Source organism: Saccostrea echinata, unplaced genomic scaffold (genome assembly GCF_033153115.1).
Source record: "Saccostrea echinata isolate AGI-Se365-2 ecotype Australia unplaced genomic scaffold, CSIRO_AGI_Sech_v1 ptg000046l, whole genome shotgun sequence".
Taxonomy (NCBI): Eukaryota; Metazoa; Mollusca; class Bivalvia; order Ostreida; family Ostreidae; genus Saccostrea; species Saccostrea echinata.
This window is the reverse complement of record NW_026889795.1, coordinates 10,692,859-10,706,359: the sequence shown is the minus strand read 5'-3', so window position 1 is coordinate 10,706,359 and position 13,501 is coordinate 10,692,859. Positions and strand designations below refer to the sequence as shown.

Here is a 13,501-nt window from a genome sequence, read left to right as displayed (position 1 = left end):
ATTTATACTTGTATATATAAGTTATTCTGAATTTGTTTTGACAGATTTCTCAGGATGTGCTGTGCAGTGTAGTTTTTAAGAGAAGAAAAAATTCACCTCGATACAGGTTTTTATACCACATGTTAATCTTCATAAAGTATTTAAGTAATGCATGCAGTACTTGAAAGTAAATAATTGACATGTTGTGTTTACAAACAATGGCCAAAAACAAACAGGCTAATGATTGAAAGTGAGCTTTTCAGATCAGATTTTGTCCAGCGTCTGTCTATGAGTCCGTCTAGCTGTAGGTACGTCTGTCTGTGTGTAAACTTTTCGCATTTTCAACTTCTTTGCAAGAACCACTATGCCAATTTCAACCAAACTTGCCATCATATTAGCTCAAATAGAGTTCCACAGCTTCTTCCAAGCGAAGATACGGTAATTAAAAATTAGTGAAAAATCAATGACAGTTTTTAAAAATCTTCTTCTCAAGAAACCACTGGGCCAGGAAAGATGAAACTTTTGTGTAAACATCCTCAGGTAGTGTAGATTCAAGTTTGTTCAAATCATGACCCCCAGGAGCAGGGTGGGGCCACAATGGACGATCAAATTTTTACATATATAGGAATATATAGGAAAAATCTTTAAAAAAAATCTTCTCAAGAACAGTAAAGCTGGGAATGGTGATATTTACATGGAAGCATCCTCAGGTAGTGTAAATTTTAAATTTGTTCAGATCATGACCCCCGGGGGTAGAGTGGGGTCTCAGTGAAAGTTCAAACTTAAAGGGAAAAAAATTTAAAAAATTCAAAAAGCCATGATTTGTCAAAGTAATACGGAAACATCTTCAGTAAATGTAGATTCAAGTTTGTTCAAATCATGCTCTCCCCTTTTAGGGATAGGTTGGGACCACTCATGCATTTAAACTTTTCATTACTAAACTGATATCTGCCAAACGAGGTTGGGGGGGGGGGAGCTTATGTAATACCCTCAATGTTGGTGTCGTTGTCCCAGGTTAAAATTTCTTTTCAAGTACTTCTATGCTCTATATTAATCAGAGATGCATGGAGGATGCTTCTAGTATGTTTAATTGTACAATTTCAGTTAAAGAATGACCAGGTCAATGTTTTTGGGGCAAGTTAAAGTTTTTGGAGCAGGTCTCATTTCCAAGTAACTATAAGCCCTGTATTGACCAAACTTGCATGGATGATACATTAAAGAAAACACACTACCAGGCTTGCTTCAGATGCTGGATCTGACCTACATTTTCCAGATAAGTGGCCAGGTTAAAGTTTTTGGAGCAGTTTTCATTTCCAAGTAACAAAAAGCCCTATGTTGGCCAAACTTGCATGGATGATAACATCTATGGCTGCACACTCAGGTGTATGGGGGGTGGGGGGGGGGGAGGGGCTATTGATCATACAGTAAATTTATAAATTCTTCAAAAATCTTCTGTCCTCTCTGTACATGTATATTTAGCAGACTCCATGCATGGTTAGGATGATACAGTGATAATGTATGAATTCTTTATTTGATACTTCTTTCTTGCTCATGGATATCAAACAGGCAATCTAAATGAATGGTAATGATGAACTAGAGTGCCTCTACCTTAATTGTGAAATTGAAGGCCAGTGAGTAAGGGGTTACATGTATGCTGTCAGGGTGGGCACTATTGATAATGTAAATGAAATACATGAATTCTTTGGAAATCTTTTTTCTCTGCTCTTTAGCAGTCAAAGCAGAAAAACTTAATATTGAACAAAGGTTGTGATGAACAAAGGTATTTCTTCCTAAATTACGAAATTCATATCCCCAGAGTTGGGGGTTCTGGTTTAAGGTTTGGATCATAGAGTGAAAAATGCATTAAGTTTTTTTAACTCGCCCCCCCTGGGCCCCCTCTATTCAAAGTATGATATGACTAGTATTAATAATGCCAAACTTTGGTACATATAAACTAACCAATACCCATATTATTGTGCCTGGTTTTACTCTTAAAATACACAAAAACCCCTGGACCCACTGGGGGCCTAAAGGCGGCCCCCAGACCCCCTGCCTGAACGAAGTTATCCCCCCCCCTTCACAAATCCTGTTTCCGCCCATGATCAGTGTGGTATACATTTCTCTGTTACTTTATATAACTGTCACAACACACTGTAGATAAGTCATCAGATACAAGAAATCAGTGTGGTATACATTTCTCTGTTACTTTATATAACTGTGTCACAACACACTGTAGATAAGTCACTAGATACAAGAAATCAGTGTGGTATACATTTCTCTGTTACTTTATATAACTGTGTCACAACACACTGTAGATAAGTCACTAGATACAAGAAATCAGTGTGGTATACATTTCTCTGTTACTTTATATAACTGTGTCACAACACACTGTAGATATGTCACCAGATACAAGAAATCAGTGTGGTATACATTTCTCTGTTACTTTATATAATTGTGTCACAACACACTGTAGATAAGTCACCAGATACAAGAAATCAGTGTGGTATACATTTCTCTGTTACTTTATATAACTGTGTCACAACACACTGTAGATAAGTCACCAGATACAAGAAATCAGTGTGGTATACATTTCTCTGTTACTTTATATAACTGTGTCACAACACACTGCAGATAAGTCACCAGATACAAGAAATCAGTGTGGTATACATTTCTCTGTTACTTTATATAACTGTGTCACAACACACTGTAGATCACGAATACCTATCTATAGAGTGTGGTACATAATCAGAAATATCTACATTTAATACTACACGTTGTTACTTTATAAATTGATGTTTGAGAGAAAGTAAATAAATGTTTTTTGATAACTATAATATATTTATATAAAGTAAAGTTTATCCTGATTTTATACACTTTGTAAATTTGTATATAAAGTTTATTCATACAACCGGAAATATTTGATGTGGAGTTACATTGAAGTATTCTCATATACACATGTACTGTATAATAATTTAAATGTCCACTGTATTTCTTTTTAAATGTGTTTTAATCATCAAATATTGATTTTTAAACAGACTTCATAGTGGACACTTGGACCTTGCTATACAAAGAAATAAAGAATTCAGCACCAAGTATAAAGGTATTTATGTTTGTCTGTGTCTTAATATGAATGAGTTCTTTAGTTCTGAAAACTTAAACATTGATATAAATGCATGGATGCCATTGAGTACATAGTAAATTATATAAGCATGTTCTTGATGTAGACAATTCTAGTACAATGTTGTAATTTACAGAGAAATGTTAATGATGTAGATAATTCTAGTACAATGTTGTAATTTACAGAGAAATGTTAATGATGTAGACAATTCTAGTACAATGTTGTAATTTACAGAGAAATGTTAATGATGTAGATAATTCTAGTACAATGTTGTAATTTACAGAGAGATCTCCCTGACTGAGGAAATCAACACGGGATTCTGTTATAAAACCACAGGATAAAGATGAAATAAATGTCTGCTGTCAATGATGTATAGATTAGTGTTACAGAAATCTGTCACAGTGACAGGTGTTTATCAGTGTTGTCACATTACCCGTGTATCCTCAGACCGGGTCTGGATCAGTGATTATATCAATCTCATCTTGACAAACACAGCAGGTGATAAACTGCATCATCTGACAGGTATAGGTAGTTATTATGGAGTACACACTGTGAACAGTGACGGTGATTTAATTTATATAGACAGTGACTATAACATCAACAAACTGTCTACAGATAACAAAGTGAAAACTACAATAATAAAGTACACAGCACCATGGAGACCACAGTGTGTCTACAGCTCCCCCTCCACTGGAGACCTGCTGGTCGGGATGTGTTACTACACTAATGGTAAATGGACAGGCAAGTTAGTGCGGTATAACTCCACAGGAGAAATCATCCAGACCATACAGTACAACAACAACACAGGTCAGGGACTGTATAGATATCCTACCTACATCACAGAGAACCGCATTGGAGATGTTATTGTGTCTGACTGGTCCCGTGGTGTAGTGGTGACAGATCGTGGTGGAAGTCATCACTTCTCCTACAGAGGACATCCATCAGGATCAGGACTAATACCACGTGGAATCTGTACTGACGCGCTGTCACACATCCTGTTGTGTGATGATAACACCCGGTCAGTACAGATGTTAGACAGAGAAGGTAACTTCCTGTCATTGATAAAGATACTATTACACAGGATAGACGGACCATGGGGCCTGAGTTATGATGATAACAAACACCTACTGTGGGTAGGGTCATACCACAACAACACAGTGAATATATACAGAGTGGTAGATGGAGACTCTCAGACTGGTAAGTAATAACTTACTGTGTATTTATTACAAAGTTTACCTAAACATGACAAGGTTATTCATAGAATCAGATAAATTATGAAGGATCTGAGTTTATTATTTAGCACAGACTAGCTTTGTTGTATTGTTTATTTTACATTCCCATGTTTATATTGTTATATCTGTATGTTATCTATTAGATTTAAATATATATTCATAATAAATGAAATCTTACAATCATATGTCTAAAATATTTGTAACTAATTTACATACGTCTTACATTATTAAGTCCTTATGTCCAATTTGTTTGACAAATTCATAAAAGTTTAAGTTAATACAATAATAAGATTGATATAAACACCGTTGATATTCACTGTTTCTTATTTCAAATGTTTCTGTAATTTTGTCTCAGAATTTATATAGATTAGTCATGATCATCTATACATTTTGTGTGACAGACAGGTTTTGATTTATAGATCCATGTATGATATACTGTCATTGGAAAATTTTGTGCAGCTTTTTGAGAAATAAATTTTGTGTCATGTGATAAATTTTTGAGAAATAGTGAATGGATTAAATTTTAAAATCTTTTCTACTCATTACAAAATCCTTTACAATGTATTCAGTTTTAAGTATTCTACAGTCAGAACAGATGACATTTTGTACTGATGTTGACAGATATAAACACCATTGATATTAACACAGCTCTGTTTATGAATGTTGTATTTCTGTAGCAGGTGTGGGGGAAATCTACACTGTGTACTTTAGGTCACCTGAGTCACTCAGGTGACCTATTGCTATCCGTTTTTGTCTGTCGTAATGCATTAACTTTTGAATATTTTCAATTTCTTCTCTAGAACCGCTAAACCAATTTTGGCATGTAGCATCTTTGGGTAAAAGGGAACAAAAATTGTGAAATTCATGGTCCCTGCCCCCCTGGGGCCTTAGGGGTGGGGCTGATGCAATCTTTAAAAATCTTCTTTTACTCTTGGACATCAAGCAATCAAACTGTTGGCATGATTGTAATAAGCATTGAGCTCTCTACCAAAATTATGAAATTAATGGCCCCAGGGTGAGGGGTTCTGGTGCTAGGGCAGTGCCTAATTAATAGGTCATATAGTGAAAGTGCATTATTTCTTTGAAAATCTTCTCTTCTCCTGGGTATTATATAAAAAAAAAACTAAGTGCATGTTTATGATGCACAAGGATACTTCTTCCAAAATTGTGAATTTCATGGCCCCTGGGTCAGGGGTTCTGATGTTAGGCGGGGCTCTATTTATTATATAGTGAAAATGCATTAATTCTTTGAAAATCTTCTTCTCTGCTCCTGGGTATTATTTAAACAAACTTAGTGCATGGTTATGATAAGCAATGATGTCTTTAAAAATTGTGAAATTCATGGCCCCAGGGTTGAGGGGGGGGGGGGGGGGGGCTCTATTGATTATATAGTGAAAAAGCATAATTTGTTTGAAATTATTCTTTTTGTGCTCCTGGTTATAAAGCAAAGAAACAAAGTGTATAGTCATGATGAACAAGAGTGCTTCTTCCAGAATTGTGAGTTTCATGGCCCTTAGGTCAGATGTTCTGGTTGTAAGGGTGGGGCTCTATTGATAAAATAGTGAAAATGCATTAATTCTGTTAAATAATCCTGTCTTCTTCTTAGTGTTGAGCAGATAAACCAAATGCATAGTTATGATGAACAATTGTGCTTCTTACAAATTTTTTTAAAACTTGTGGTCCCCAGGACTTGGTGTTTTTCGGGGGGGGGGGGGGGGGGGGGGGGCAAGCAGAGTCAAGCAGAAAACCTTATTAAAAATGTTGCATCAAGATTACAATTTTTTTTTCTTTTTTATTTGTTTTCAAATTTAATTATAGTATGACATGAATGTGCATTTTAATTGCACTACAAAGCAGATAGTGCAGATCCATTCATCCCTTGGGAGTAATGAGTGGACATGCATCCAGTTAAAGATTAATTAATGAGTTCAGTGTAGGAAGGCTGGCTGTCTCAATCATTTCTGTTAGAGCATATCTGATCAAGCAGTTCTTATCTGTATCCTTTGGGAATTAAACAGAAGAACTGCTGGTCAGTTTATAGCATATTTCATTTGATGGCCAGTCTGTTATTAGGTCACCTGAGTCACTCAGGTGACCTATTGCTATCCGTTTTTGTCTGTCGGCGTGCGACGTGCATTGTGTGATGTGCGTTAACATTTGAACATTTTTAGCTTCTTCTCTGAAACCACTCAGCCAATTTCAACTAAATTTAGCATATAGCATTTATGGGTAAAGGGGAACAAAAATTGTGAATTTCATGGTCCCTGCCCCCTGGTGCCTGAGGGGTGGGGCTAAAACCACCAAAATTAATGCAATCTTTAAAAATCTTCTTCTTTACTCCTGGACATCAAGCAGTCAAACTGTTGGCATCATTGTAATAAGCATCAAGTCCTCTACCAAAATTGTGAAATTCATGGGCCCAGGGTCAGGGGTTCTGGTGCTAGGGCGGGGCTATATAGATCATATAGTGAAAGTGCATTATTATTTTGAAAATCTTCTTCTCTGCTCCTGGGTATTAAATAAACTAACTAAGTATATATAGTTATGATGATAAGAGTGCTCTTCCAAAATTGTGAAATTCATGGCCCCAGGGGAAGGGGATCTGGTGTTAGGGCGGGGCTCTATTCATTATATAGTGAAAATGCATTAATTCATTGAAAACCTTCTTCTCTGCTCCTGGGTATTAAATAAACTAACTAAGTATATAGTTATGATGAGTAAGAGTGCCTCTTCCAAAATTGTGAAATTCATGGCCCCAGGGGCAGGGGTTCTGGTGTTAGGGTGGGGCTCTATTGATTATATAGTGAAAATGCATTAATTCATTTGAAAATCTTCTTCTCTGCTCCTGGGTATTAAATAAAACTAACTAAGTACATAGTTAGGATGAGCAAGAGTGCCTCTTTCAGAATTGTGAATTTCATTGTCCCTGGGTCAGGGGCTCTGGTGTTAGGGCGGGACTCTATTGATAATATAGTGAAAATGCATTAATTCTTTGAAAAATCTTCTCTGCTCCTGGGTATTAAATTCAGTAACTAAGTACATAGTTATGATGAGCAAGAGTGCCTCTTTCAAAATTGTGAATTTCATGGCCCCAGGGTCACGGGTTCTGGTGTTAGGGTGGAGCTCTATTGATTATATAGTGAAAATGCATTAATTCTTTGAAAATCTTCTTCTCTACTCCTGGGTATTATTGAAACAAACTAAGTACATTGTTATGATAAGCAAGGATGCCTCTTCCAAAATTGTGAAATTCATGGCCCCGGGGACAGGAGTTCTGGTGCTAGGGCGAGGCTATAGAGATCCTATAGTGAAGGTGAATTATTTCTTTGAAAATCTTCTTCTCTGCCCCTGGGTTTAAACAGACTAATTTAAAAGTATATTCTTATGATACGCAAGGATGCCTCTTCCAAAATTGTGAATTTTATGTCCCCAGGTTTAAGGGTCCTGGTGGGGGGGGGGGGGGGCTTTTATTGATTATAAAAGTGAAAAAGCAAAATTTCTTTGAAGATATTCTTTTCTTTTTCTGGTTAAAAAAGCAAAGAAGCTAAGTGTATAGTTATGATGAGAAAGAGTGCTTCTTCCAGAGTAGTGAATTTCATGACCCCTGGGTCAGATGTGCTGGTGTGAGGTTGGGGCTCTTGATAATATAGTGAAAATGCATTAATTCTATTAAAGATCCTGTTTGCTCCTTAGTGTTAAGCAGATAAACAAAGTGATTAGTTATGATGAGCAAACTTGTGGTCCCAGGGTCAGAAGCTCTGGTATTTCGGGGGGGGGGGGGGGGGGGGGGGGGGGCTCTATTGATAACATAGTGAATCTGTAGTAAAAATGCATTATTTCTTCTTTAAAAATCTTCTCCACGCCTGGGCATATCTGAGGCAAACAGAGTAAAAGTTTTATAAGGAAGGGAATTTTACCAGATTTTTGAACATCTGGACCATTTGGTCAAGTGTTCTGGTCCTGGCCAGGGCTCAATTAGTTTGTATTCTACTGAGAGGAGTTATTCACCTTTGCCATTTACTTTTATAATTTATCACTGTAAATAATGTACTTGAAAGGTAAATAGAAGAGAATTATGCAAAAACCTTTATTGTATAATACAAAAAGTACTTTTATAGTTTTAATGATCAGATAGACTTGTAAGTAGTAGATAAACAGAGGCCCAAGGGCCTTAACGGTCACCTGAGTACAATTTAGAGGATCCATAAACTGATAAATGAAGCTTTAATTGTTGCCCAATAGCAAGAAAATTGGTACGATTAAGATCAACAAAATAATTGGTCTAGTATCTTTCTATCTGTCCTCCCTGTTATCACTAATAACCATGCAGACTTTTAACAAAAATGTCTATATTATTACCTCTCACATTGGCACTTGGCCTTTGAAGAACATTTAAGAACATAAGTTATTTCTGTTTCATTTTTATTCATCTATTATTTCCAAGTCTACCTGATTATTAAAACTATGAAAGTACTTTTTATATTATACAATAAATGTTCTTGCATAATTCTCTTATTCTATTAACCTTTCAAATACATTATCTACAGTGATTAATTATCAAAAGTGAATGGCAAAGGGGAATAACTTCACTCAATAGAATACAAATTAATAGAGTCCTGGCCAGGACCAAAACACTTGACTAAATGGTCCAGATGTTGAAAATTTACAAATTTGGAAGATGTACCCTCATCATCATAACTATGCAATTAGTTGAAGATTTTGAAAGAATTCACACATTTTCACTATATTATCAAATAGAGCCCCCCCCCCCCCCCCCCCCTCTCAGTGAAACAACAGAACCCCTGGGACCACAAGTTTTAAAAATTTTGTAAAAGCATCCTTGCTCATCATAACTATACACTTGTTTCTTTGCTTTATAACCAGGAGTAGAAAAAAATATTTTGAAAGAAATTATGAATTTTCACTATATAATCAATAGAGTCCCCCCCCCCCCTTCACCCGAACCCCTGACCCAGGGGCAATGAAATTCATAATTTTGGAAGAGGCAGCCATGCTCATCATAACAATGTACTCAGTTAGTTTATTTCTTACCCATGAGCAGAGGAGAAGATTTTCAAAGATATAATGCATTTTCACTATATAATCAATAGAGCCCCACTCTAACACTAGAACCCCTGACCCAGGGGCCATGAAATTCACAATTTTGGAAGAGGCAGCCATGCTCATTATAACTATGTACTAAGTTACTTTATTTCATACTCAGGAGCAGAGGAGAAGATTTTCAAAGATTTAATGCATTTTCACTATAAAATCAATAGAGCCCCACCCTAAAGCCAGAACCCCTGCCCCAGGGGCCATGAAATTCACAATTTTGGAGAGAAGCAGCTATGTTCATCATAACAATGTACTAAGTTAATTTATTTAATACTCATGAGCAGAGAAGAAGATTTTCAAAGAATTAATGCATTTTCACTATACAGACCCTAAAACGTGCTACTACACCACTTGCACGGTTCGGTTTGTTTCGTTTTGTGTACGGTACGGTACGCTTCTTGCACGGAACGGTACGCTTTGTGAACGGTACGGTTCGCTTTGTGCACGGTACGGTACGCTTCTTGCACGGTACGGTTCGTTTTGTGTACGGTACGGTTCGCTTTGTGCACGGTACGGTACGCTTCTTGCACGGTACGGTTCGTTTCGTGAACGGTACGCTTTGGTGAATGGTATGTAAATTAAGTGGGCGGAGCCTGTACGCTTTAGTTTATGATTGGCTACTTCATAAAGTCGTTTATTTCTTTATTATAATCTCTTTATTTTATATAAATGGAAGGACGATGTCGCAAAAAAAAAAATTTATAAGTTGTTTTTAAGTTAAAACTGTTATAAATACTTCCTTTTTACAGCTGTAGTTTTGTTGTTAAATATAACTAGTCGTCTTAATAACTGTATCTTTTTTTTAATTTACTTTCTGTATGAACTACCTTCAATTTTTAAAATAAATAATTTTAGTTGTCTATTTATTATCTTATTTTGTACAACATCGCCTTATGGTTCAATAGCTTAATTGGAAATAAATCGAACATATCAACAAACACTGTATAACAAGGATGAAAAAAAAAATATTTTGGTTGCGTCGCCATTAAAGGACTTTCTGTATTTTGTTTTAAAGAATAAGCGTACATGTGTTTTTTTTCCTTTAACTTTTCCTAATTGAATACAATTATTATTTTAAATATTCACTTATCACACTTTTAAACAAATGAGATTTTATAAATCCCTCATGCTTTCATTTCGTCTACCATTCTTTTTACGTTCTTGTCATTGTTGTTTCATTAAAACAAACAAACAAACAATTTTCTCTTGACCGAATGATCAAACAAACAATAAAAAATAAGTTATTATTTTTATTTGCGAGGAATTATAATTTTTTTGTTTTACATAGATTTCTTAGGTGTTTGGTTCACTAGGAAAAATACATTGAAAAGTAATCGGTAGAAGTGCACACAATTAGTGCAAAATATTACTTTATTTTTTGTGCGCGTAATTGTTTTCCTTTTTACATAAATTTTCCATCAATGTGGAAAAACGCCTTTTGAAAGGAAGTTACAATTAAGAAAACGGTTAAGAACAATTCCATCTACAATGTATAAATGTATATAATATATATTGACTGCAATGACAGATTTCCGAAATAAATCATGTCAAAATGTTAGAAATAAATAGTCCATTTTCAGTTATCTTGAAAATAAATAATATGCAGCCATGCATGTCCTCAGAAACTTTGAAAATGAATAATTTGCCCATGCCAGGTGCTACCCCCCCCCCCCCCCCCCTTTTGTTTCCTTGTCAAACTCAAACTTTTTTTATTGAAGATCTAGAAGAAAAGCTGACTGCACATGGACGTCTGTTTAAATCTGCTGATTAAAACTGGTTCATTGTTGACTTACTGTTTAACACAGCAAACTGTTGATACACATGTTAATGTAGGCATATCTGGACTAACGGGATTAGATACGGTTCAATATACACAGCTCAAGTTTTTACCTGTGCACGTGTGATGACAATACTTGATCGAAATTTTCAAATGTTTTAGAGTAAATAATGAAAGTATATACATGTATAGAAAGACCTCAGTCTAGATAACGAGACCATGGCAAGAAATGTACAGTGTTTCTTTAAAAAACTTGGATGAACACGCATGCACGGACTAAGCATTTTTTTTTTAAAGATCAAACTGGGCTTTATGTGTAAATTCCAGGTAACATATTTTACCTGCAGATTTCAGTGAATAAAGCAAATCAATCTGGAAAATGCTTTAAATAAAAATCAATTCTGACATATATCCAGATTTTTTTTTTTTTTTTTTTTTTTTTTTGATTACGTGTATAAAACTAATAATTCCATGCGAAAATGTGGCGATCGAACTTTTTGACAGTATGTTGTATATTGGCGATAACATCTTGAGTTGGTCAGAAGAGTGTAAACCAACACATATTATTTATATTTTCATCGCTTTTATTTATTTTTTCTAGTGATTGAGAGGCGTTTACATTTAAACATGTCCGCTTTCAAATTGATAATTTAGTTCGTATTTTTTTTTAAAATTGTGTTGTTGTTGTTGTTACTAAATATGTAATCATTTCTCCCTAAAAGTATGAATTACATGAATACAAAAATGATTTTAAGGGCTTGGTTTCGAAAAATAGCACAGAATCCTAATACATTACATAGAGACAAAAATAGTAGATAAAAGCTATAGAAATAAAAGATAAAGTATTTAACTCATTTTTATTTATTATAAATTGTAGATGAAAATATTACGATGCTGCATTTAATATGAAAAAAAAAAAGTAAGTCAAGCACAACGCATTCATGCATAGCGAATAAGGAATCGTCTCACACTCTGTTGAGTTGTTTTGAAGTCGTAACTAGTTTCTTTATATTAACAGATGTAAGTCCAGATGCATGTACTTAATAATAATATTTTGAATCTCTTGGGTTATTTTCCGTCCTTCTTTAACGGGCGCTGTGTCGAAAGAAATAAAAGAAAATTACTTACTGTATTTGGTCATTGCAAGATTCGGAATGCTTTCGGGGGCGTGGCTTGCATAATTATTTCAAAAATTATTCATGAACGGTACGGTTCGCTTTGTGGACGGTACGGTACGCTTCTTGCACGGAACGGTTCGTTTTGTGTACGGTACGGTTCGCTTTGTGCACGGTACGGTACGCTTCTTGCACGGTACGGTATGCTTCTTGCACGGAACGGTACGGTTCGTTTCTGAGGTGTAGTAGCACGTTTTAGGGTCTGTATAATCAATAGAGCCCCGCCCTTACACCAGAACCCCTGACCCTGGGGCCATGAAATTCACAATTTTGGAAGAGGCACTCTTGCTCATCATAACTATGTACTTATTTAGTTTATCTAATACCCAGGAGCAGAGAAGAAGATTTTCAAAGAAATAATGCACTTTTACTATATGATCTATATAGCCCCACCCTAGCACCAGAACCCCTGACCCTGGGGCCATGAACTTCACAATTTTGGTAGAGGACTCAATGCTTATTACAATGATGCCAACAGTTTGACTGCTTGATGTCCAGGAGTAAAGAAGAAGATTTTTAAAGATTGCATTAATTTTGGTGGTTTTAGCCCCACCCCTCAGGCCCCAGGGGGGCAGGGACCATGAAATTCACAATTTTTGTTTCCCTTTATCCATAGATGCTATATGCCAAATTTGGTTGAAATTGGTTCAGTGGTTTCAGAGAAGAAGCTAAAAATGTTCAAAAGTTAACGCACGACGGACGACGCACGTCACACGACGACGGACGAAAACAGATAGCAATAGGTCACCTGAGTGACTCAGGTGACCTAATAAAAATGAGACAAAAATAACTTGTCTTATTAAATGTTCATCAAGGACCAAGAGAGGCCAATGTAAGAGATTTCAACAAGGGATTAAAATAGTATAAGCATTGATAATTTGTTAATATACTGTATGGTGATAGTGATAAATGGGGAACAGATTAAAACCTAATTTATGAACTGTTTATGAATATTAAGACCAATTATTTTGTTGATCATGATCACCCTATTTTTCCTGCTTTTGGGCAACAAAGCTTCACCTTTCAGTTCATGTTATACTCTATGCATCCTTTAAATTGTTGTATCATACTCAGGTGACCGTTAATGCCCTTGGGCCTCTTGTTT

At 35.6% G+C, this 13,501-nt stretch overlaps 1 protein-coding gene across 1 annotated transcript; it reads left to right on the top strand.

Moving 5' to 3' along the window:
- The first annotated feature begins 3,013 nt into the window (after positions 1-3,013).
- Positions 3,014-4,302, top strand: LOC133202029 (uncharacterized). Its single transcript, XM_061337806.1, has 2 exons — positions 3,014-3,079; positions 3,381-4,302. Exon 2 carries the CDS (start codon positions 3,463-3,465, stop codon positions 4,300-4,302), a length of 840 nt encoding a protein of 279 aa, XP_061193790.1. The 5' UTR covers positions 3,014-3,079; positions 3,381-3,462.
- Positions 4,303-13,501: the final 9,199 nt, after the last annotated feature.

Bases quoted from the DNA above. Each gene is read 5' to 3' on its own strand.
- LOC133202029 (XM_061337806.1), top strand. From the start codon at position 3,463: ATGATGTATAGATTAGTGTTACAGAAATCTGTCACAGTGACAGGTGTT.